This window comes from Aegilops tauschii, chromosome 4 (assembly GCF_002575655.3).
Source record: "Aegilops tauschii subsp. strangulata cultivar AL8/78 chromosome 4, Aet v6.0, whole genome shotgun sequence".
Classification (NCBI taxonomy): domain Eukaryota; kingdom Viridiplantae; phylum Streptophyta; class Magnoliopsida; order Poales; family Poaceae; genus Aegilops; species Aegilops tauschii.
This window is the reverse complement of record NC_053038.3, coordinates 807,168-829,814: the sequence shown is the minus strand read 5'-3', so window position 1 is coordinate 829,814 and position 22,647 is coordinate 807,168. Positions and strand designations below refer to the sequence as shown.

At 44.7% G+C, this 22,647-nt stretch overlaps 1 protein-coding gene across 2 annotated transcripts; it reads left to right on the top strand.

Annotated features, from left to right (window-relative positions):
- The first annotated feature begins 806 nt into the window (after nucleotides 1-806).
- LOC109767731 (uncharacterized) lies at nucleotides 807-22,414 on the top strand. Of its 2 annotated transcripts, XM_073497305.1 has the most exons (10): nucleotides 807-1,083; nucleotides 9,222-9,312; nucleotides 9,415-9,517; nucleotides 9,599-9,685; nucleotides 15,145-15,198; nucleotides 15,326-15,459; nucleotides 21,703-21,789; nucleotides 21,867-21,966; nucleotides 22,042-22,128; nucleotides 22,251-22,414. In XM_073497305.1, exons 2-10 carry the CDS (start codon nucleotides 9,245-9,247, stop codon nucleotides 22,335-22,337), a joined length of 807 nt encoding a protein of 268 aa, XP_073353406.1. In that variant the 5' UTR covers nucleotides 807-1,083; nucleotides 9,222-9,244; the 3' UTR covers nucleotides 22,338-22,414. The 2 variants fall into 2 exon arrangements, with proteins under 2 accessions (XP_073353406.1, XP_073353407.1); XM_073497306.1 differs by lacking the exon at nucleotides 807-1,083 and having other exon boundaries at nucleotides 9,189-9,312.
- The last annotated feature ends 233 nt before the right edge of the window (nucleotides 22,415-22,647 follow it).

Genomic DNA, 22,647 nt, shown 5'->3' with positions numbered 1-22,647 from the left:
TATGACTCTACAGGAGCTCTTCAGTCTCAGACACTCCAACCTTAGAATTACTATTAAGAGGGCCTTTGGAGTTCTGAAGAATGGGTTTAAGATTCTAGATCAGAAGCCATTTCACACTTTCCACACTCAAGTTGAGCTTGTTCTTACTTGTTGCATTCTGCATAACTGGATCCTGTAATGAGGGTGTGATGAACTGGTGGATGAGGAAGATGTGACGCCTGACGATGTTATCAACTCCAGCCATGGGTGGAGGCATTTAACAACGAAGCCTGGAAGAACAAATATCTGAAGAGCAAGAGCAACAGCAGAAGAAGAGGAAGAAGCAGCAGCAACAACAGAAGAGGAAAGAGGAAGAACTAGCAGCAACAGAAGAAGAGGAAGGGGAAGACAAAGATGATGGACTTCTATCTAGTTAGCATAGTCATACGACTCTTAATAATATGTACTGCCATTTGATAATAGTTAGGATGAAACATAATTTGTTTCATAGTTAGGAGTGAAAAGGTCACCCACTAGTGAGAAGTGGTGACAACAATTTATGCAGGTTGCAACCAAACAATGCGTCATACGTGCGCCTAACACAATACGGCCAAGCAAGCGACGGGTCAAAATTAGTTCCCTCATACAGCTAACCTATATACGAGCAACCAAATTATGTGGGGATAATGGTTTGGTTTATAAGCTGTTTTTTCTCAATCAGAACACGTAATACAACAAAAATCGATGCGGGTAACGCGCCATATGTGTTTTAAACTAAATAAATGGCCATCCATCCTTATATTTAAAATTATTACCACTGAGGCACTGACCCTTCATAAAAAAAATATTACTTCGCATTTGCTGGAGCGAAATTGGACCCGCAGCAGGAGCTAGGGCACGGCGCCGCCCCTCCGGCCCGCGCCGCCGTCCTGCGCTGCCTCGCCGTCGCCCCTCCGGCCTGCGCCGCCGCACTGTAGCCGTCCCTCCGTTCTGCGCCGCCTCGCCGTCGCCTCTACGGCCTGCGCCGCCGTCACCGCAGCCGTCCCTCCGTCCTCCGCCGCCTCGCCGTTGCCCCTCCGGCCTGCGCCGCCGTCCCTCCGTCAGGTAATGCGGCTGCCCCCTGCTCCCTCTTCCAAACTCCCGCCGCCGACCGGATCCGGGCTGGCCCTCCCTCCTTCCTCTTTGTAATTGCAAAAGATTGTGCTGTGTTACATGTTTTGTAATAATGCATCCTAAGTAATTTGGCACTTCTGGTCTCCTGTACAAATTAGACCAATAATCTTCACTGAATCAGATATAAGCTCTATTAACCATGTCAGTCTGTTTATGCCTTGAACTCATTTTTACTAAACCACCTGCATAAGCTGTATTCATTTTATCCTAAGTAATATGGTCTAATGCTCTTCTTATGATGCTCTTCTTGTTAGAATTAATGGGCTAGGCCCATAGCAATTTCTGAAATCTCAAAGCCCATGTGTAAAATGGCAAGAGGTGGTGCTAAGTTTAGTCCCACCTTGGAAGTTGAAGAAGAGTTGGACCTCTTTATATAGTGGGTTCTCTCCACCATTCTAAGTGGTGTGTGAGAAGAGAAAGGGAAAACCACACGCGCGCTCGCTCGCCTCGCCGTGCCGTGCCGAGGCGGCGCGTACATGCGACATGTGCGTGAATGGTCCGCCGAAATCCGGCCTGTCTCCTTGCAGGAGCGCAGCTTCCTTTTGCCGTTTCGGTAAGTATACGAATTAGAAACCGAGTCGGTTTGGGATTGTGGTCGCGACACAATACCGCCTCTGGTCCTAATATATATACAGCTACCGGCTGCGGCCTGAGACACACCGAAAAACACCTAGGGTTTTGCCTCATCTCACAACTTGCGCCGCCATCGTAGTCTACTCCATCCCAAACGCCGGCGTGCATCGGCGCGTGGGAGAGCAGGTCTCCGAAACCGTTCGTCTTTGCGATCCTGCACCGGGAGAGGACGAATTAGGTTTTTGGGAAGCGCTGTGCGCGACTGCTCAAATTCGTCATCACGGGTCGTTTTCCGTCCAAGTCGGGCGGTGCTACTCATCGTCGTATTCATCGCCGTCAGCAGCAGATCGTCGCCAACATCGTCATCAACACTGTCGCACCCATAATAGCTAACGATCAGTACGTCCAACATCCTCTGTTCATGTCTGTTTCTACAGCTATTGTTACGTGTTTGCTGCTGTTATGCATGTCTTGCTGTTCTTCTAGTTTGCTAGATTATTGCATGCTAGTATCTCTTCTAGTCATGAATTATTTACTGGAATTAATCATGAACTTGCCTAATATTCCAACAATCCAAAAACCTAATTATAGGCAATTTCCTGAGTTAACTATGGCTGGATTCGCTGATGCACTGAGGCCGGATAAGTTTACCGGTGTGCACTTTAAGAGGTGGCAGGTGAAGACCACGCTCTGGCTTACTGCTCTGAAAGTTTTCCACGCTAGTGTTGGTGCTCCAGAGGGAATGACCGATGAAGATCGAAGAAAATTCCAGGAAGCCAATACTATGTTTGTGGGATGCATTCTGAGTATTCTTGCTGACCGTCTGTGTGATGTGTACATGCACATAAACGACGGAAAAATTCTGTGGGATGCACTGAATACAAAATTCGGTGCAACAGATGCAGGCAGTGAACTGTACATCATGGAGAGTTTTCATGACTACAAGATGGTGAATAACCGTTCTGTGGTTGAACAAGCTCATGAGATACAGTGCATTGTGAAGGAACTTGAACTCCTTAAATGTGTTCTACCCGACAAATTTGTGGCTGGGTGCATGATTGCAAAGTTGCCTCCTTCATGGAGAAATTTCGCCACAACTCTGAAGCATAAGAGACAGGAGATATCAGTTGAAAATCTGATTGCATCTCTTGATGTTGAAGAAAAAGCTCGGGCTAAAGATACCACTGAAAAAGGAGGTGAGGTTCAGCCTACTGCTAACATGGTGCAGAGGTACCCACAGAACAAGAACAAAGGGAAGAACAAACCTGTTTTCAACAAGCCTACCAAGACTACTACCTTCAAGAAGAAGAAGTTCAACAAGGCTGAGCTAGAGTGCTACGCCTGTGGGAAGCCTGGACACTTTTCCAAGGAATGCCCTGAACGTGCAGACCGCAGAGGGAAAACAAGCTCCAAGACTGTCAACATGGTGACCGCTAGCAATAGATGGGTATGGTAATTTACCTATTGTGCTTTCAGTATTTCAATCATCTTCGTGGTGGATTGATTCGGGTGCTAACGTTCATGTGTGTGCTGACATCTCCCTGTTTACTTCTTATCAGGTCGCAAGGAATTCTTCCGTCCTAATGGGGAATGGGTCACATGCTTCTGTTCGTGGCATTGGCACGGTGGATCTGAAGTTTACTTCGGGAAAGATCGTGCAACTAAGGAACGTGCAGCATGTCCCTACTATGAACAAGAATCTAGTTAGCGGCTCCCTTCTATGTCGAGATGGATTTAAGGTAGTTTTAGAGTCCAATAAAGTAATCGTGTCAAGATTTGGACAATTTATAGGAAAAGGCTATGAGTGCGGAGGCTTGTTCCGCTTTTCTCTTTCAGATTTTTGCAATAAGTCAATAAACCAAATTTGTGCTAATGTTAATGATGATGCAAGTATTTGGCACTCTCGTTTATGTCATATTAATTTTGGTTTAATGTCTCGGCTATCCAGCATGAGTTTAATTCGGAACTTCACAGTTTCCAAAGGTTCTAAGTGCCATAGTTGTGTGCAATCTAAGCAACCTCGAAAGCCTCATAAGGCTGCCGAGGAGAGAAACTTGGCACCTCTAGAACTCATACATTCTGATCTTTGTGAGATGAATGGTGTGTTGACAAAAGGTGGAAAGAGATATTTCATGACTTTGATTGATGATGCGACTAGATTTTGCTATGTTTATTTGTTGCAAACTAAAGATGATGCATTAGACTACTTTAAAATCTATAAAGCTGAAGTTGAAAATCAACTAGAGAGAAAGATCAAGCGTCTTAGGTCCGATCGTGGTGGAGAGTATTTTCCAAAAGTTTTTGATGAATTTTGTGAGGAACATGGTATTATTCATGAGAGGACGCCTCCCTATTCACCTCAATCAAATGGAGTGGCCGAGAGGAAAAACCGCACATTGACTGACTTGGTGAATGCCATGTTAGACACTGCTGGTTTATCTAAGGCATGGTGGGGGAGGCTCTATTGACTTCATGTCATGTCCTGAATAGAGTTCCCAACAATAATAAAGAGAAAACCCCTTATGAGGAGTGGGTTGGGACAAAACCATCACTTTCTTATTTGCGCACTTGGGGATGTTTGGCAAAGGTCAATATTCCTATTCCTAAGAAACGCAAACTTGGACCAAAGACAGTGGATTGTGTCTTTCTAGGGTATGCTCAACGGAGCATTGCTTATAGGTTTTTAGTGGTAAAATCTGAAGTACCTGATATGCATGTTGATACTATAATGGAATCTCGTGATGCAACATTTTTTGAGAACATATTTCCTATGAAAGATATGCATAGCATTGCTAGATTTTCTTCTGAGATAATTCCTGAATCTAGTACAACTGATGAATATTTCGAACAATCACATGAGGAAGTCCTTGAGAAGGATAACAATGAAGTTCCTAGAAGGAACAAGAGACAAAGGATTGCAAAATCCTTTGGTGATGATTTCATTGTATACCTTGTGGACGACACACCCAAGACGATTGCAGAAGCATATGCATCTCCGGATGTAGATGATTGGAAAGAAGCTGTTCATAATGAGATGGACTCAATTCTTTCTAATGGAACTTGGGAACTAACTGATAGACCATATGGTTGTAAACCTGTGGGCTGTAAGTGGGTGTTCAAAAAGAAGCTAAAGCCTGATGGTACTATTGATAAGTACAAGGCGCGGCTAGTGGCCAAGGGCTACACTCAGAAAGAAGGCGAAGATTACTTTGACACCTATTCACCCGTTGCTAGAATGACCACCATTCGAGTGTTACTTTCCATGGCTGCCTCTTATGGTCTTATCATTCATCAAATGGATGTAAAGACAGCTTTTCTCAATGGAGAGTTGGAAGAGGAGATCTATATGGATCAGCCTGACGGGTTTGTGGTAAAGGGTGAAGAGAGAAAGGTGTGCAAGTTGTTAAAATCTTTGTATGGTATGAAACAGGCACCTAAGCAATGGCATGAGAAGTTTGAAAGAACTCTGACTTCTGCAGGATTTGTCATTAACGAGGCTGATAGGTGTGTTTACTATCGCCATGGTGGGGGCAATAGTGTCATATTATGTTTGTATGTGGACGACATACTGATCTTTGGTACAAACATTAATGCAATCAATGAGGTCAAGTCTTTTCTATCAAAAAGTTTTGACATGAAAGATCTGGGAGAAGCCGATGTAATTCTAAACATCAAACTTATTAAGGATGAGAGTGGGATTACATTAACGCAATCTCACTATGTTGAGAAGGTCTTGAACCGATTCGGTTTTATGGATAGCAAGCCTTCTCCAACACCTTATGAACCCAGCGTGACACTCAGAAAGAACAAGAAAGAAACGAGAGATCAATTAAGATACTCTCAAATTGTCGGTTCACTCATGTACTTAGCTAGCGCTACAAGACCAGATATCTCTTTTGCTGTGAGCAAACTGAGTAGGTTCATGTCCAACCCGGGTGATGATCATTGGCATGCACTAGAAAGGGTCTTGCGCTATCTGAGAGGTACTATGAGTTACAGAATTACTTATTCAGGGCATCCTGCTGTGCTAGAAGGATATAGTGATTCAAATTGGATCTCCGATGTTGATGTACTTTACGCAACAAGTGGGTATGTATTTACTCATGGTGGTGGCGCAGTGTCATGGAGGTCTTGCAAGCAAACCATATTGACGAGGTCAACTATGGAAGCAGAATTAACTGCTTTGGACACAGCTACTGTTGAGGCAGAATGGCTGCGTGAGCTCTTGATGGACTTGCCGGTTGTTGAAAAACCTGTACCGGCTATTCTTATGAATTGTGATAACCAAACGGTTATCGCTAAAGTGAACAATTCTAAAGATAATGCAAAGTCATCAAGACACGTGAAAAGACGTTTGAAGTCTGTCAGGAAGTTGAGAAACTCCGGAGTAATAACTGTTACGTATATACAAACAGACAAAAACCTGGCAGATCCCTTTACAAAGGGACTATCACGAAATGTGATAGATATTGCATCGTGGGAGATGGGTATGAGACCCATAGATGTTACACCATAGTAGTAACCCAACCTTTGTGATCGGAGATCCCCTGAATTAGGATCTGGGAAGAACAAGCTATTGGTTAACTAAGGAGAGTAATAACTTATGATCGTCTCCAAGTGAAGATGCAAAACTCTCAGAGCTGTAAGGCTCAGATCTGTAAGGCAGGTTGGCAACATGCCTTAATGTGGTTCTATTGGCTATAATTAGCAAAGATGCTGTCCTACAGAGCAGTCTTGAAAGAACACACCTATATGAGTTCTGACTGTAAACGTCGCAGTCTATGAGATTTGGGTGATCTCTAGTAAGCTCACGAAGAGACCAGGGAGTATGACGTATAAGCTCCAAACCGCGGGGTAGCCTACTGGCGGTCAGGTACTGGTTAAGACTTTGAGTGAAACCTGTTCACACAAAACTAGCAATTCAAGGCATAGTCCATTGTCAAGTTGTGAATGGATGTAGCTTAAAGTTCTAGGCAGAAGTTCAACTTAACAGTCTCTGCTGAAACACTGGTATATTAAACAAGTGATGAGAGAAGGCAAATCTCTAAATGGGTATTTAAGATCTGGTGGGGGATTGTTAGAATTAATGGGCTAGGCCCATAGCAATTTCTGAAATCTCAAAGCCCATGTGTAAAATGGCAAGAGGTGGTGCTAAGTTTAGTCCCACTTTGGAAGTTGAAGAAGAGTTGGACCTCTTTATATAGTGGGTTCTCTCCATCATTCTAAGTGGTGTGTGAGAAGAGAAAGGGAAAACCACACGCGCGCGCTCGCTCGCCTCGCCTGGCCTGGCCGGGGCATGGCGAGGCGAGGCGTACATGCGACATGCGCGTGAATGGTCCGCCGAAATCCGGTCTGTCTCCTTGCAGGAGCGCAGCTTCCTTTTGCCGTTTTATTTTTATGTCTTGGCAGACAAGTTTTTTATTTCTTGTCCGGTAAGTATACGAATTAGAAACCGAGTCGGTTTGGTATTGTGGTCGCGACATAATACCGCCTCTGGTCCTAATATATATACAGCTACCGGCTGCGGCCTGAGACACACCGAAAAACACCTAGGGTTTTGCCTCATCTCACAACTTGCGCCGCCATCGTAGTCTACTCCATCCCAAACGCCGGCGTGCATCGGCGCGTGGGAGAGCAGGTCTCCGGAACCGTTCGTCTTTGCGATCCTGCACCGGGAGAGGACGAATTAGGTTTTTGGGAAGCGCTGTGCGCGACTGCTCAAATTCGTCATCACGGGTCGTTTTTCGTCCAAGTCGGGCGGTGCTACTCATCGTCGTATTCATCGCCGTCAGCAGCAGATCGTCGCCAACATCGTCATCAACACTGTCGCACCCATAATAGCTAACGATCAGTACGTCCAACATCCTCTGTTCATGTCTGTTTCTACAGCTATTGTTACGTGTTTGCTGCTGTTATGCATGTCTTGCTGTTCTTCTAGTTTGCTAGATTATTGCATGCTAGTATCTCTTCTAGTCATGAATTATTTACTGGAATTAATCATGAACTTGCCTAATATTCCAACACTTCTTGTGTAATGCTGTTGGAACAGATGGCTAATTTGCTATATGGTTCGCATTTGAATGAATCAGTATGTTAATTTTGTTCCAATGCTCAGAATTGATGCTCTGTTAATTTGCTTTATGGTTCCAATGGCCTAGCCTAGAAGATTTCGTTCCAACAGATGGTTTATGTTTGAACTCTATGCGGCAAAACTAATCCCACTGCTACCACACCTGTGCCCCACAGTTCCACTAGTTAGACCAGGGAGTTCATTGACGCACCATGCAAATGGGTTAATGCCCTCAGCAATAGCCCATTTGTGCCGATAAATGCCTGGAACCCCCTCAGTAAACATTCAAACACTTTACCCTCCAGAGCCAACATGCATTTGTGCCGATAAAGCAATGGTCATAATCCAGTAATATTCACAACACCCACATCAAGTTGTTCGGCTATTTGACAGACCTCAAGCATTATATTATAAATTCACTCTTTGAACTCTCTGTGTGAGACTAATCCGATACTAACCACCGGAATGCTAGCCTCTTGGCCATCATTAATTGGCCAGGCATACTACAGGAATTGGGCTTGTTACTGGGTTTCCACCCCCTGCTTGTTTGCCAGTAATACGCTGGAAACTGAACAGCGCCCAGTGTATATCAAGCAATTCCTGGTATGCTACAAACATGATATATCACGTTATCAACAAATGACATCCATCGTACTTTTATGATAGCGTGCATCTCAACTTTCTTTATTTCAGCAAGACATTTGTTCTGGATGGTTTCCCCTTAGCTCAGTCAAAACAATCACTAACAACTGTCTTAACTTGTGTCCAGACATTTCACCAGTTAATAACTTCCTCTAACAACATTATAACTGGTGTACTCTATATAATGCTACTCCCTACAATCCATATTACTTGTCACAGCTTTAGTACAGCTGCAACAAGTAATATGGATCGGAGGGAGTAACAGAATTTGGAACCACGTGATGAAATGAATACAGCTTATGCAGGTGGTTTAGTAAAAATGTGTTCAAGGCATAAACAGACTGACATGGTCAATAGATCACCTGTTGCTACAATTAACTGTAAAGCAATGACTAGTAAGACAATATATGTCCTTTAGAACAAGAGCAAGAAACAGTAATGTGCTTTATGCTTCACACTTTTTTATATCTGATTCTTCTATGCGTGCAAGTTCCTATGGTTAAGCTCTCATCTTCACTGCTTAGCTTTTCTAGAGAGGGTGAAAACTTTTCTTTTCACAACTCTAGTGTGTTTAGTGAAAGAGGACGCATTCTTGTTCTGACATAGTTTAATTTTCACAATTGCTTAGCTTTTCTAGAAAGGGTGAAAACTTTTCTTTTCACAACTCTAGTGTGTTTAGTGAAAGAGGACGCATTCTTGTTTCACAACTGCTTAGCTTTTCTAGAGAAGGTGTATTTGTTTTCTTCTCATCGTAGTTTTGATCTATTTACTTTCTTCTTCTCAGATAGTCAACGGACCAGTTGCAGGATGAAAAACGACGCAACCTCCAATCTTCCCAAGCCAAAAAGGCCTCCAGGCTCATTTCTCGTTTTCATGTGAGTTGTTAGCACTAACCTATTATTCTCAAGCTGATTTTACTTTTATGCCAGCTGGATTCTCTTTCACTTCAGGAAACACTAATCCCATTTTTTTTGTAGGGAGGATCATTTCAGGAATGAATTTAATTTGAAGAATCCTAACCAGCCTGCCGGATTTGCAAGTCAAGCAGGAGCCAAGCAGTGGAAGCAGATGAAAGACGATGTGAGTTGTTGTTTAAAAAACAGTAAATGTTTGCTGCATAGTTAAAACATTGCCATCTTGTTTATGTTTCATTAAATGCAGGAGAAGGCTCCTTTTCAGAGAAAGGTTAAAGAACTCGCTCTTGAGTATTTTGAGAAGAAGCGTTGCTATAATAATATGGAGTCACAGGTACAGTCGACCTTTCTTTGTTTCAGCTTATTGGTAATATGACAATTAAATACCGTGTGTCTTTTCAACATTGTCTCTTGATTTGAACCAAGAAACATTATAATACCATGGGTCTTTCCAGTTGTGTCCCTTGTTTCAACAAGTTGATGTCTAGCATTTTTGTTCTGTTTAGCTAAGCACATCGTGCACAATGAGTTGTAGTACCAACACGTTTCAAAATCTTGTTTGCATCGCGAGGTTTTATTTTGATCTATGCGGTAATTGTCAGCTCTCTTAGATTTTCTATATTAAAACTAGTTCCCCAATGGATGGATGAAACGATTAAAATGCATGTTTACACCTACTCAACCGCAATACTTCCGTTAGAGCAAATAGAAAGATGCCGGTAGAAGAGCGCACAACAAGGGCCCAGGATCACCAAGAGAGCAAGGACCTGCACAGGCATAAAAGGTAGTGGTCAGCAAGTAGCGAGACGAATACCCACACGATGAAAATGCAATAATCGTTGAATGGAGACCAGGGTCCACAAATTCACCTCAACCAACGACCATATGGTAGGCCAGACCGAAACACATTTTATCTCAAGGTTAGAAGACGTCTTAAGCTTTGCTCTAGCCTACCACATGATCGTAGCTAACACCCTCTTTCAAAAGAGAGAATCACATCTGGTGACTTTTAGTAGTGGTGAACACTCTAGCCAGATTGATTTCATCCTCTCGAGAAGAGAAGATAGGCGTGCGTGCCTAGATTGTAAGGCGATATCTGGAGAGAGTGTTGTCCCCCAGCATAAGCTTGTGGTTGCTGACTTCCGCTATCAGATTCATCTCCAGCGGGATAAGCGTGCCAAAGTCGCTAGAACGAAGTGGTGGAAGCTCAAGGGGGAGGTAGGTCAGGCGGTCAAGGAGAGGGTCATTAAAGAGGGCCCATGGGAGGAAGGAGGGGATGCGGACAATATGTGGTTGAAGATGGCGACTTGCATTCGTAAGGTGGCCTCGGAGGAGTTTGGGGGTGTCTAGGGGAAGGAGAAGCGAAGCTAAGGATACCTGGTGGTGGAATGATGATGTCCAAAAAGCGATTAAGGAGAAGAAAGGTTGCTTCATACGCCTATACCTGAATAGGAGTGCAGACAACATAGAGAAGTACAAGATGGCGAAGAAGGCCGCAAAGCGAGCTGTCAGTGAAGCAAGGGGTCGGGCGTATGAGGACCTCTACCAATGGTTAGGCACAAAGGAAGGCGAAGGGACATCTATAAGATGGCCAAGATCCGAGAGAGGAAGATGAGGGATGTTGGCCAAGTCAAATGCATCAAGGACGAAGCAAACCAACTCCTGGTGAAGGACGAGGAGATTAAGCATAGATGACGGGAGTACTTTGACAAGCTATTCAATGGGGAGGATGAGGGTTCTACCATTGAACTGGACGACTCCTTTGATGAGACCAGCAGGTGTTTTGTGCGGCGAATACAGGAGTCTGAGGTCAAGGAGGCTTTAAAAAGGATGAAAGGAGGCAAGGCGATGGGCCCTGATTGTATCCCCATTGAGATGTGGAAAGGCCTCGGGGACATAGCGGTAGTATGGCTAACCAAGCTTTTCAACCTCATTTTTCGGGCAAACAAGATGCCAGAAGAATGGAGACGGAGTATATTAGTACCAATCTTCAAGAACAAGGGGGATGTTCAAGAGTTGTACTAATTATCATGCAATTAAGCTGATGAACCATACAATGAAGCTATGAGAGAGAGTCATTGAGCACCGCTTGAGAAGAATGACAAGCGTGACCAAAAATCAGTTTGGTTTCATGCCGGGGAGGTCGACCACGGAAGCCATTATCTTGGTGCGACAACTTATGGAGAGATACAAGGAGCAAAAGAAGGACTTGCATATGGTGTTCATTGACTTGGAGAAGGCTTATGATAAGATACCGCGGAATGTCATGTGGTGGGCCTTGGAGAAACACAAAGTCCCAACAAAGTACATTACCCTCATCAAGGACATTTACGATAATGTTATGACAAGTGCTCGAACAAGTGATGTCTACACTGATGACTTCCCGATTAAGATAGGACTGCATCAGGGGTCAATTGTGATCCCTTATCTTTTTGCCTTGGTGATGGATGAGGTCACAAGGGATATACAAGGAGATATTTCATGGTGTATGCTCCTTGCGGATGATGTGGTGCTAGTTGATGATAGTCGGACGGGGGTTAATAAGAAGTTAAGAGTTATGGAGACAAACCTTGGAATCGAAAGGTTTTAGGCTTAGTAGAACTAAAACTGAGTACATGAGGTGCAGTTTCAATACTGCTAGGCGGGAAGAGGAGGAGGTTAGCCTTGATGGGCAGGTGGTGCCCTAGAAGGACACCTTTCGATATTTGGGGTCAATGTTGCAGAAGGATGGGGGTATTGATGAAGATGTGAACCATCGAATCAAGGCCGGATGGTTGAAGTGGCGCCAAACTTCTGGCATTCTCTGTGACAAGATAGTGCCACAAAAGCTAAAAGGCAAGTTCTACAGGACGACAGTTTGGCCCGCAATGTTGTATGGGCGCTGAGTGTTGGCCGACTAAAAGGCGTCATGTTCAACAGCTAGGTGTGGCGGAGATGCGCATGTTGAGATGGATGTGTGGACACACGAGGAAGGATCGTGTCCAGAATGATGATATACGAGATAGAGTTTGGGTGGCACCAATTGAAGAGAAGCTTGTCCAACATCGTCTGAGATGGTTTGGGCATATTCAGCGGGACCTCCAAAAGCTCCAGTGCATAGCGGACGGCTAAAGCGCACAGATAATGTAAGAGAGGTCAGGGTAGACCGAATTTGACATGGGAGGAGTCCGTAAAGAGAGATCTGAAGGATTAGGGTATCACCAACGAACTAGCTATGTACAGGGGTGCGTGGAAGCTTGCTATCCATGTATCAGAACCATGAGTTGGTCGTGAGATCTTATGGGTTTCACCTCTAGCCTGCCCCAACTTGTTTGGGACTAAAGGCTTGGTTGTTGTTGTTGTTGTTGTTGTTGTTGTTGTTGTTTTAGCCTTGCATGGTAACAGAAAATCAAGAAGCAATCACCATAGGAAAAAGTACAGTAGGTGAATGTAGTTCCTTGAAGAAAGGCCTCTCTTGGTGCGACACATCTGGGAATCAAGAACCAACCATCACTTATATATTTACAATTTACTTCTGAGTTTGGTTCTCTTTGTCAAGCACAAGAAAAAAAGCCGGTGCCGTGTACCAGGTATTATAGAATATCAAACCCATGCAGTGGAAATCTTTGCATCTCATTTTTGGTTGCTATCATTTTCAAAATCAGAAGGACTACAACTCTATTGCAGGGACGAAGGTTAAAATTATGAATTTGCATGGACTAAAATGGATTGAGGATTGTGCCTTGAGACATTGTTGGGCATTTTCTTCTCAAGCCGTGAAAATAAACTAATGTATAATGGATACAACCCAACATGCGTATACTAAAATATTAATGTTTAGCGGAACTAAAACAGGGGATGAGAAGCACCTTGCTGCAATTTGTCAAACATCAATAGATCTGAATTAGTTCCTTCGTCGGAACCAATATGGGGGTCATAACCATTATGATAAATATCAGGAGGAAAATTTAGTAAGAAATTACCTGGGGCTGGAGGAACATCTCATAGGCGCTGGAGGTTGTTGATCTGTAGGCGGCAAGGCACGCCGCCGCTGACCACTGCAATATTGTGCTCACAGACTGCCTTGCCAAATCGCACATGTGAGCACCATCGCGTGTGCCGATCCCACACACTGACAAGCTGATCTTCGTACCTAAAGTCCCCCAGTTCCAGCTCACAAGTATATGCATTGTTCGAAGTAAACTCATCACTGAAGTTGATATTGATATACATTTTCTACTATTTTACATTCTTTCAGTTTTCTATAAAAAGTTGCTCTTCCGCAAATTCTGTTTAGTAAGATACTGAGTTGACTTACATACGATCTTCATGACCAAGGGCTCACCTTTTTTTTGTGGCGCTAAGGTTAAAAATACAACACCATGGCCCCTATAAAAATCTAACAGGCATGTGTGACACAACATCTATGAGGCAGCCATACATTTTCTATGCTAGCAGGAATAGAACTTGAGAGAAATTCAGTTCAGAGATATACAACGAACTTATTTAGTCTAGTCAGACCACATCCTAACAAGGAAGAGGGCAGGAGGAGGGGGAAATCTATTTTGAGGCGCCCATTTGGGCAAGCGAGGACCTTTAGTGGTCAAAATCCAACTCAAGGCAAGCTCCGCATCAAGGTGAACGCTGCCTCAAAGCCACACGTGTCCATCATCACCTCCTGGACGCTTGCGTTCAGACCGATGGGCTGGCACAAGCGCCTGCTTGAGGAGGACGAGGACATCAACGGAAGCTCAAGCGGCAGGGCTTCGGTATGGGGGATGAATCCACGGGCTGAAGCTTGAGTCGGGGATTGGCACCTCAGAGAACATTAGCAGGGACGTGGCTTGGCGTCAGGCAGTAGGATGGCGACAGCTCATGGGGTGGATGATGGTGGACGGCTGCGTGTCTCGAGTACCTGTGGGACATGAGTGGGGTGGTGCTGGGAGGCGAAGGTGCAGTGGAGACGACGCCACGCAGGCGTCCATGTCGACGTCGCGCCAGAACCTTGGTCGCTAGAATTGACGCACGACAGGTGCGAGGGCAAAATGATGAGGCGATGCTTGGGGAACGGAGGAGTGAGGCGAGCCAGAGCTGCGCCTACAAAGGGTGTCGTAAGATATGGCGGGCATCGGCCTTGAACGAGTGCGGTGGTGGCGGTGCTTCGGTTGGGAGAGAGACGCGTTGGGAGAGAGAGGGCGATGAAGAGGAGGGTGAGACTGTGTGTGAGAAGTGAGCGAGGGAGAGCGAGCTGCAGGGGCCGGAAACCGGGCTGCAACGTAGCCTCCAACCGACTTTTTCAGGGTCCTGGTGAGGCTTTGGAGGGCCCGTGTGGGAGGGGTGATCGACCATCCATTCACGGTCAAGGTCGCATGATCCGATGGCAGAAAAAATTCAGGATGACGTGGTTAGCGTGCACGCACTCCCACTCATGCAGCTCTTTCCTTGGAGAAGTGATGCCTAGTGATTTATTGGCAACCGTTTGTCTTGCTCTTCACCACATGTCCATGGCAGTCTGACAGCAATATGGATCTCTTGTGTTTAGCCTAGCATTTTTTTTACTAATTCATTTCATCTGCCCATCTGGACTTGTCTTTTATTAAGGTGCGACTTTGTGACACCGGCGTTGTATCTTGCTGAATTCGACTAACTGGAATTGTGGTTTCTTGATCAGCACGAAAATAGTGAATCACTTGAGTGCTTTTGTATACTAACTAATATTCAAATTCGCTACACCAGAAACTAAAAATACAATTATGTAGTTAGATTTTATGGCTCCTGTTGCGGAGTTAAATTTATGTTGCTTTTCTGTTTCAGGAAGTTAATCCACTCCCAGAGGACGTGCATATGCACTCACACGAGGACCCACAGGTAATACCACTCTCATGCTTCTCAGAGGACGTTTTGTTTACCTAAGCCCAGTGTGCACAATGAGCTGTGACAACAACATATTGTGATAATCTTTTTACATCATGAATTTGGTTTAAATCCTTCCTAGGCCGCCCCTATCGCCGGTGCTCCCCCACGCCGTCTCCGTAGCCGCCACATCCCTGTCGTGCCATCCTCATCACCACCGCCTCCCCTGATTGTCCCCGTCGCCTCCACGACTTCGGCGTCCTCTTCTCCCCAGAGGTACTTCCAGTCACCCCCTCCGCCCTCACTCCCATTCCCTCCGTTAGCTTAGGGCTTCTCGCCTCCGTCCTCCACAGCGAGCACACCAAGCACTAGTAGAAAAAGAGGCTTCCATACGCCCCCATTAGTCCCCAAAACAATCGAACCGCGACAAAAGGGGTCTTTAGTCGCGGTTCGGGAGGAGACCCGCGACCAACTATCTGGGCCCAGCGCGCTCGGTCGACAGCTGGCGGACGGGAGGGGCTTTAGTCCCGGTTGGCCTGGCCAACCGGAACTAAAGGTCCCCGAAGGCCTTTAGTCGCGGTTGGCCAGGCCAACCGGGACTAAAGGCCCATCCAGCTGGCGGACGGGAGGGGCTTTAGTCCCGGTTGGCCTGGCCAACCGGGACTAAAGGTCCCCGAAGGCCTTTAGTCGCGGTTGGCCAGGCCAACCGGGACTAAAGGTCCATCCCTATATATAGGACTCAGCTCACTTCACTTCACTCAGCTCACTTCACAATTTTTCAGAAGGGGGTGGTGGGTTTGCTTTTGGTTCCTCCTATGCACACAAGGTGTTCGATGAAATGCCTGAGAGCCTGAAACAAACATGATATGAAGTGTCCGAGCCACACTTGAGCTTTCTCATTTATTTTTCCTCCGCGATCGCGGTTAGCAACTTGAACCTTTCATGTGTCATTGATAAAATATGCATGTGTGTAGTTCATTGTTTAATTTGTATTATTTCTAGCTAGTTAGTTTAACAAATGCATGATGGTTAATTATATACTTTCCTCCGCCGCCGGAAAAGGAAGAAGAAGAAAGAAAAAGGAAGAAGAAGAAAGAAAAAGGAAGAAGAAGGAAAATGTTAATGTTAAATGTTAAATGAAGAAAGAAACCAAAAAGAAAAAGGAAGAAGAAGAAAGAAAAAGGAAGAAGAAGGAAAATGTTAATGTTAAATGTTAAATGAAGAAAGAAACCAAAAAGAAAAAGGAAGAAGAAGAAGAAAAAAGGAAGAAAAAAGGAAGAAGAAACAAAAAAGGAAGAAGAAAGAAAAAAGGAAGAAAATGTTAAATGTTAAATGTTAAATGAAGAAAAAAAAAGAAAAAAGGAAGAAGAAAGAAACCAAATGAAAACCAAAAAGAAAAACAAAGAAAACAAAACAAAAGAAACCAATGCAAAAGAAACCAAAACAGAAGAAAAGGAAAAACAAAATAAGAAAATGTTAAATGTTAAATGTTAAATGAAGAAAAAAAGAAGAAAAAAGGAAGAAGAAAGAAACCAAATGAAAACCAAAAAGAAAAACAAAGAAAACAAAACAAAAGAAACCAATGCAAAAGAAACCAAAACAGAAGAAAAGGAAAAACAAAATAAGAAAAGGAAGAAGAAAAGGAAGAAGAAAAGGAAGAAGAAAAGGAAAAAGAAAAGGAAGAAAAAAAGGAAAAAACAAAATAAGAAAAGGAAAAATAAAAGGAAGAAGAAAAGGAAGAAGAAAAGGAGTGCTCAATAATCTTATTTTTTAATTCCTCCTCCTCTATGTCCCCTTAATCTTATTTTTTAATTCCTTTATACTTAAAGAATTTTTACTACATGCAGGAGTGACATATGGCGGACGATAGAGCCGAGCCGCTTAGGGATCCGGAGGCTGAACATTATTTAATGGGCATCATCAACAACGAGATTCCTTATGTGCCGGGCTCAGAATATGAGCAAGAAGAGGATGTAGTCTCTTCTTTTCTGAACCTTGACGGTGATCAAGAAGGCGATAATCAAGAAGGGGAAGGAACGGACATTGTCGACGGGGTCAACCGTCAACAAACGACGATCTCGAATTGCAAGTAGCAACCACCTCCGGCGAGGTATATATATATACATTGAGCCTCTCGTGATACAAACTTACTGAAATGTGAATACATATGTATTAACGCGCGCGACTCTCTTTCTTTTTTTAGCCCTCGGCCGGATCGAGTACGACAAAGCGTGGCAAATCCAAGGCGATGAAAACAGGAGAAACATATGCCATTGAGTTTGTCAGTGAAACCGGCAAGTCCCTACAGCACACCTCAAAGTTTATCAACCAATGCGGAGTCGTTGTTAGAGACAACGTCCCGATCACCGTCCAGGAATGGAAGGAGCCAAAGAAGGCACGTCTTGGTTTCAGTTTTGTCGACAAGAGAACGAAAAAGGATTGCTGGAGAAAGCTTATGGAACATTTCATTCTACCTCCGGAATACAACAAAGTCGATGAATTCGGTAATGAGGTTCCGGGTGGACGTGAGAGGAGGAGGCTAGTTAAAGAGTTCGCTCTTCAGAAGATGGGCGAAGCATTCCGGAACTTCAAGAAAAATTTAACCCGTGACTATGTCAACAAGGGCAAGACTCCGGATTTCAATGGACAACATGAGAAACTGAAAGATGATTGGCCAGAATTTGTGAGGCAAAAGCAATCAGAGCATTTCAAGGAAATATCGAAAAAAATAAGGATAATGCGAGTAAGAAAAAGTTCCATCATATTATGGGGCCAGGAGGATACCGCCTTTCGGAGCCTAGGTGGCAGAAGATGGAGGAGGACCTGAGGGTGCGAGGAATCCCTCTAGGTACAGAGGGATGGGACCCAAGGGCCAAAAGCTGGTGGTACGGGCACGGGGGATCGCTAGACCCGGAGACAGGGGTGTGTGTTCACCGGAAGAAAAAGTTTGCTCCCACCCAAGCCCTTATTGACGCAATGACCCAAGCTCAAGAGGGCTTGATCAAGTTCAACAGAGAGAAAGACGCACTGACAACAGCCCTCGGGAATGATGAACACGGAGGACGTGTACGAGGCAAAGGCAAAGTTTCGTGGAAAGTAGGGTTTTCCCAGGACAATGACCCGTACTGTTACAGAAGCCGTAAGAGAAAGACGGACCGGGATGCAGATCTTATGGCGAAGTTTGCATCGGAACTCCATGAGTTGAAGCAGACCGTGCATGAACTAGTAAAAGAAAAATCGGCTGCAGGGCCGCATGAAGATCATGAAGCGGATCGCGGAAGCCAGCAGCGGAGAAGCAGCGTGGCTTCCACGGATGCCCCGCCTGGTGCTAGTGCACCGATGATCGAGATTCGTGCACCGGAGCCTCACTACCCCGTGGATGATGTAAAGGAGATGAAAGAATGTGATCTGCATTATCCCGTGGGGAACGTTTCCACGAAGGTAGCTAGCGGCAGTGCTTTACCCTGTACACCTGGAGCACTCCACCACAACAACCCCATCGCATATGGCTATGCTCGTGTCACGGTGGAAGACATAGTCCAAGGGTTTGAGGACCTGGAGATTGACAAACCTACACCCGAAGGGGAGAGAAGACTTGGAGATGTCAAGCGCCAGATCATTCTATGGAAAAAGAAGTACATAGTGTTTCCAGGCGAGGCGCCAAGGCTAGCAAGTCCACCCCCCTCCGATGGTGGTGGTGGTGGTGGTGGCGGTGGTGGTGGTCGTGGTGGTTCACCTACACCTCCTTCACGCCATTCGACGCCGTCCCCCGATCCACAACCTCCGGCGGGTACGACGCCCCCCAATCCACCTCCGGCGAAGAAGCAGAAGCAGGCGGACAGCAAGGAAACCCGCTCCTGGACTATTAACCCGGACCCTTATGTACCTAAGACCACAAGGGTACCGGAGCCATCACTGAAGCCTCTCCTCCCAAGGCCTTGGGAACTTAGTGAAGCTGAAACCAAATTGGCCGTGTCTGCTGATTATGAGAAATGGAAGGCGGATATGAAGGCGATAAAAGAGCCTGAGCCCAAGCAAGTATTCACTGAGAAGCAAAAGAAGTGGGCTAAGGATTTTTTGACGACACCGTCCCAAGCCGAGCTGAATATGCCTGACGACTATGGACATGAACTTCGTAGGCAAGCAAAAATATTGAAGGAGGAGAAAGAAGAAAGTAAAAAAAGCGGGAAACAAGTTGACCAGCTCGGGATGCAGAAGAAACAATCGATCCCCCCGCTCATAGTGAAAGCCGGTCCGAAAGAGGACCCCGAGATCATAGCAGCTGCGGCAGCACTTGGATTGACTGTAGCGAGTGCCATGAAACAAGCGTCCGAGATGGGTTTGACTCTTCGTGCCTTCTTAGGCCTTGAGGATGCGCCAGTATGTGAGATAGCATTACAATATGTGCGGAATGGGCCTCTCGTCGAGCCTGCGCGGGAAAAGAGTCTACCACCACAAATGCGAAATCTGCTACGTTGGTACAAGCAATTCATAACATGGGCCGACAAAGAATATGTTTATGCGGATGTTACAGAGGAGCATCACCCCAAACGGTACTCTGTACAAGTTCATATGAGTGAATTGTTCCAGCTGTTCAATCTGCGCGACCTCGACAAATCTATGCTGAGTTGCTACGTTCTGTAAGTGATTTATTTCTACCTCATCTCGTTCTTCATTGCCTGCACTATATATATATTGTCCTAACTATATTGTTGCGTACGCTATTATGCAGATTGAAGATTTGGGAATGCAAAATAAGAAACATCCATGATGTTGGGTTCATTGACCCACATATCGTTAATGGACATGTGTTACAAAATCACCCCGAAGACATGGAGAAAGACTTGTACAAGTTTCTTAGAAAGCATCAACTCAAAAGTCATATTCTATTTCCTTACCATTTTGGGTGAGTGTTTCTCTCTTGTGCCCATTCTCTTTTGTTTACTCCATGCATGGTATGTCTAATCGATGAGTTATGCATGACTGTGCATGTAACGTGTCCGCAGGTTCCACTGGATTCTGCTAAATATTGAACTTCACACCTCCAGAGTTCTAATCATGGACTCTATGGATTCGGATCCAAAGCGTTGGGCCGACATGAGAAAAATGCTGCAAAAGTAATTATTTTCAATCATTTGAGCTCTATATCGATCGGTCTCTTTCGTTCATTTCCTAATATCAAGTAACTAATAACTCCCTTGTTTATTTAATTTTCTTTGCCCTGTAGGGTTTGGAGACGGTTCTCAGAAGAAATTGTCGGTGAATTCAAACATGAGCTAGATTTTAGAAGGTTAGTTAATGTGGATAAGCAGCCACCGGGGACCAATCTATGTGGATACTATGTTTGTGAGAACATCCGGAGACACACCTCTGAGCGAAAGGCATCGGATAGCGTGCGGAACGCGACGGATAACTTGCGGAGGAGGCTTAGTCCAGAAGCTCGCTTCCGACCAATTCAAGAAGAATTAGCAGGATTTTTCATGAGGGAAGTCATCAATCCTAAAAGAGAACACTATACCGAGGACGAAGAAATTTATATGCATACCCGAGATTGAAACTTGTTCGAAGTTGTATATGGTCATCCATCCTAATTGTGTATGAAAACTTGTTCGAAGTTGTATATGGTCACCCGAGATTGAATATATATTATATATTCCTCTTGAATTCTTCTTGTTTGAAATTTCATATGCATGTATATAGTAGCGTAGAATATGTGTACTGAAACTTCATCAAAATTAAAATAAAACACAAAATAAAAAATAAAAAAATAAAAGACTACAAATTAAAAAGAAACCAGGTTTAGGGGGGCTAAAACCCTAAACCTGCGGAGGAGGCCTTTAGTCCCGGTTAGCCACGAGAACCGGGACTAAAGGTCCTCTGGCCCAACGGACCCCTGGCGCCCACGTGGACGGGCCTTTAGTCCCGGTTAGCCACGAGAACCGGGACTAAAGCCTTTAGTCGCGGTTCGTAAGAGGCGCGACTAAAGGGGGGGGGGTCTTTAGTCGCGCATATTTAGTCCCGGTTGCACAGCCGGGACTAAAGGCCTTTGCGAACCGGGACTAAAGGGCTTTTTTCTACCAGTGGCATGCTGTCTCCGAGGGCACCATAGCCATCACCAAGTTCACCTCTTAGGGTTTGCCCATCATCATAGTGGCAAATGGCCGCTGCTAATCCATGTGTAGGGTTTGCTTACCTAGAAATATAGTAGTATCGACTGGTCTTGATGGAACTCAATGGATGGATGATGGTTAGTGTGTAGTAGGGGTTGGTTTTAAGATCTTTCAGTGGTGCTGCTTTTGCCTCAGTTTACAGTTAAACTAAAACTGTTATTTTCTCATTGAAAATTGAAATTTTGTTTTACCTAATATCGTTGTTTCTCATATCATTTCTGAAGTTGTTTAGCACTGTGTTCTATTGTTTTTTATTGCTGGACCTGAACTGAAAATGAAAACACACCCTTAGTTTTGAGCTTTTTATTTGATCCCTTGTTTCCTTATTCTGAGATAGTCAATGGATCAGTTGCAGGATGAAAACGGACGCAGCAAAGCCGAATGACCCCAATCCACAAATGCCAAAAAGGCGTCCGGGCTCATTTCTTATTTTCATGTGAGACTAACCTATTATTCTCAAGCTGATTTTGTTTTTATGCACTTCAGGAAGCAGTAATCCCATTTTTTTTGTAGGGAACATTTCAGAAAGGAATTCAATTTGAAGAATCCTAGGCAGCCTGCCTGGGTTTCAAGTCAAGCAGGAGCCGAAAAGTGGAAGCAAATGAAACAAGATGTGAGTTGTTGTTTGAAAACAATAAATATCTGCTCTGCTGCATTTGCCATCTTGTTTATGTTCCATTAAATGCAGGAGAAGACTCCTTTTCAGAGAAAGGCTCGAGAGCTCGCTGTCGAGTATTTTGAGAAGAAAGGTTGCTATAACAATCCAGAATCACAGGTACACCTGACCTTGCTCTGTTTCAGCTTGCTGTGGCTACTATAATTGAATACTGTGTTTTGTCCTTCCAGCTTTGTCTTGTCCCGTGTTTTGAACCAGTAAAATTTGATGCTCTATTTTAGGGAGTTGATCCACTGACGCCAGCCTCAGAGAGCGTGCAGATGCACTCAGATAAGGAGGGTGCACTGCCACAGGTAATAGCACTCTGATGTTTGTGTTTTGTTGACGAGCATTTTGTATTATGTATACTAACTAGTATTCAATTTCTCTACACCAAAAACAAAAAGTAGTTAGATATTATTTATGGTTCCTCTTGCGGAGTTAAAGTAAGATGGCACCGTTGCTCCTCTCCGAACCGATCAAACCCCACCGGGGATCTTGGGCGACTCACCAGATCCACTCGCACCCACGGTGGTGGATGTTACAGATCGAGGTCTAAGAGGATTGCGGAGCAGCGGAGAAAAAAATTGGGGCAGGAATCGAAGGCTCTGATTACCAATTGTCACGTCCCGATCTAGA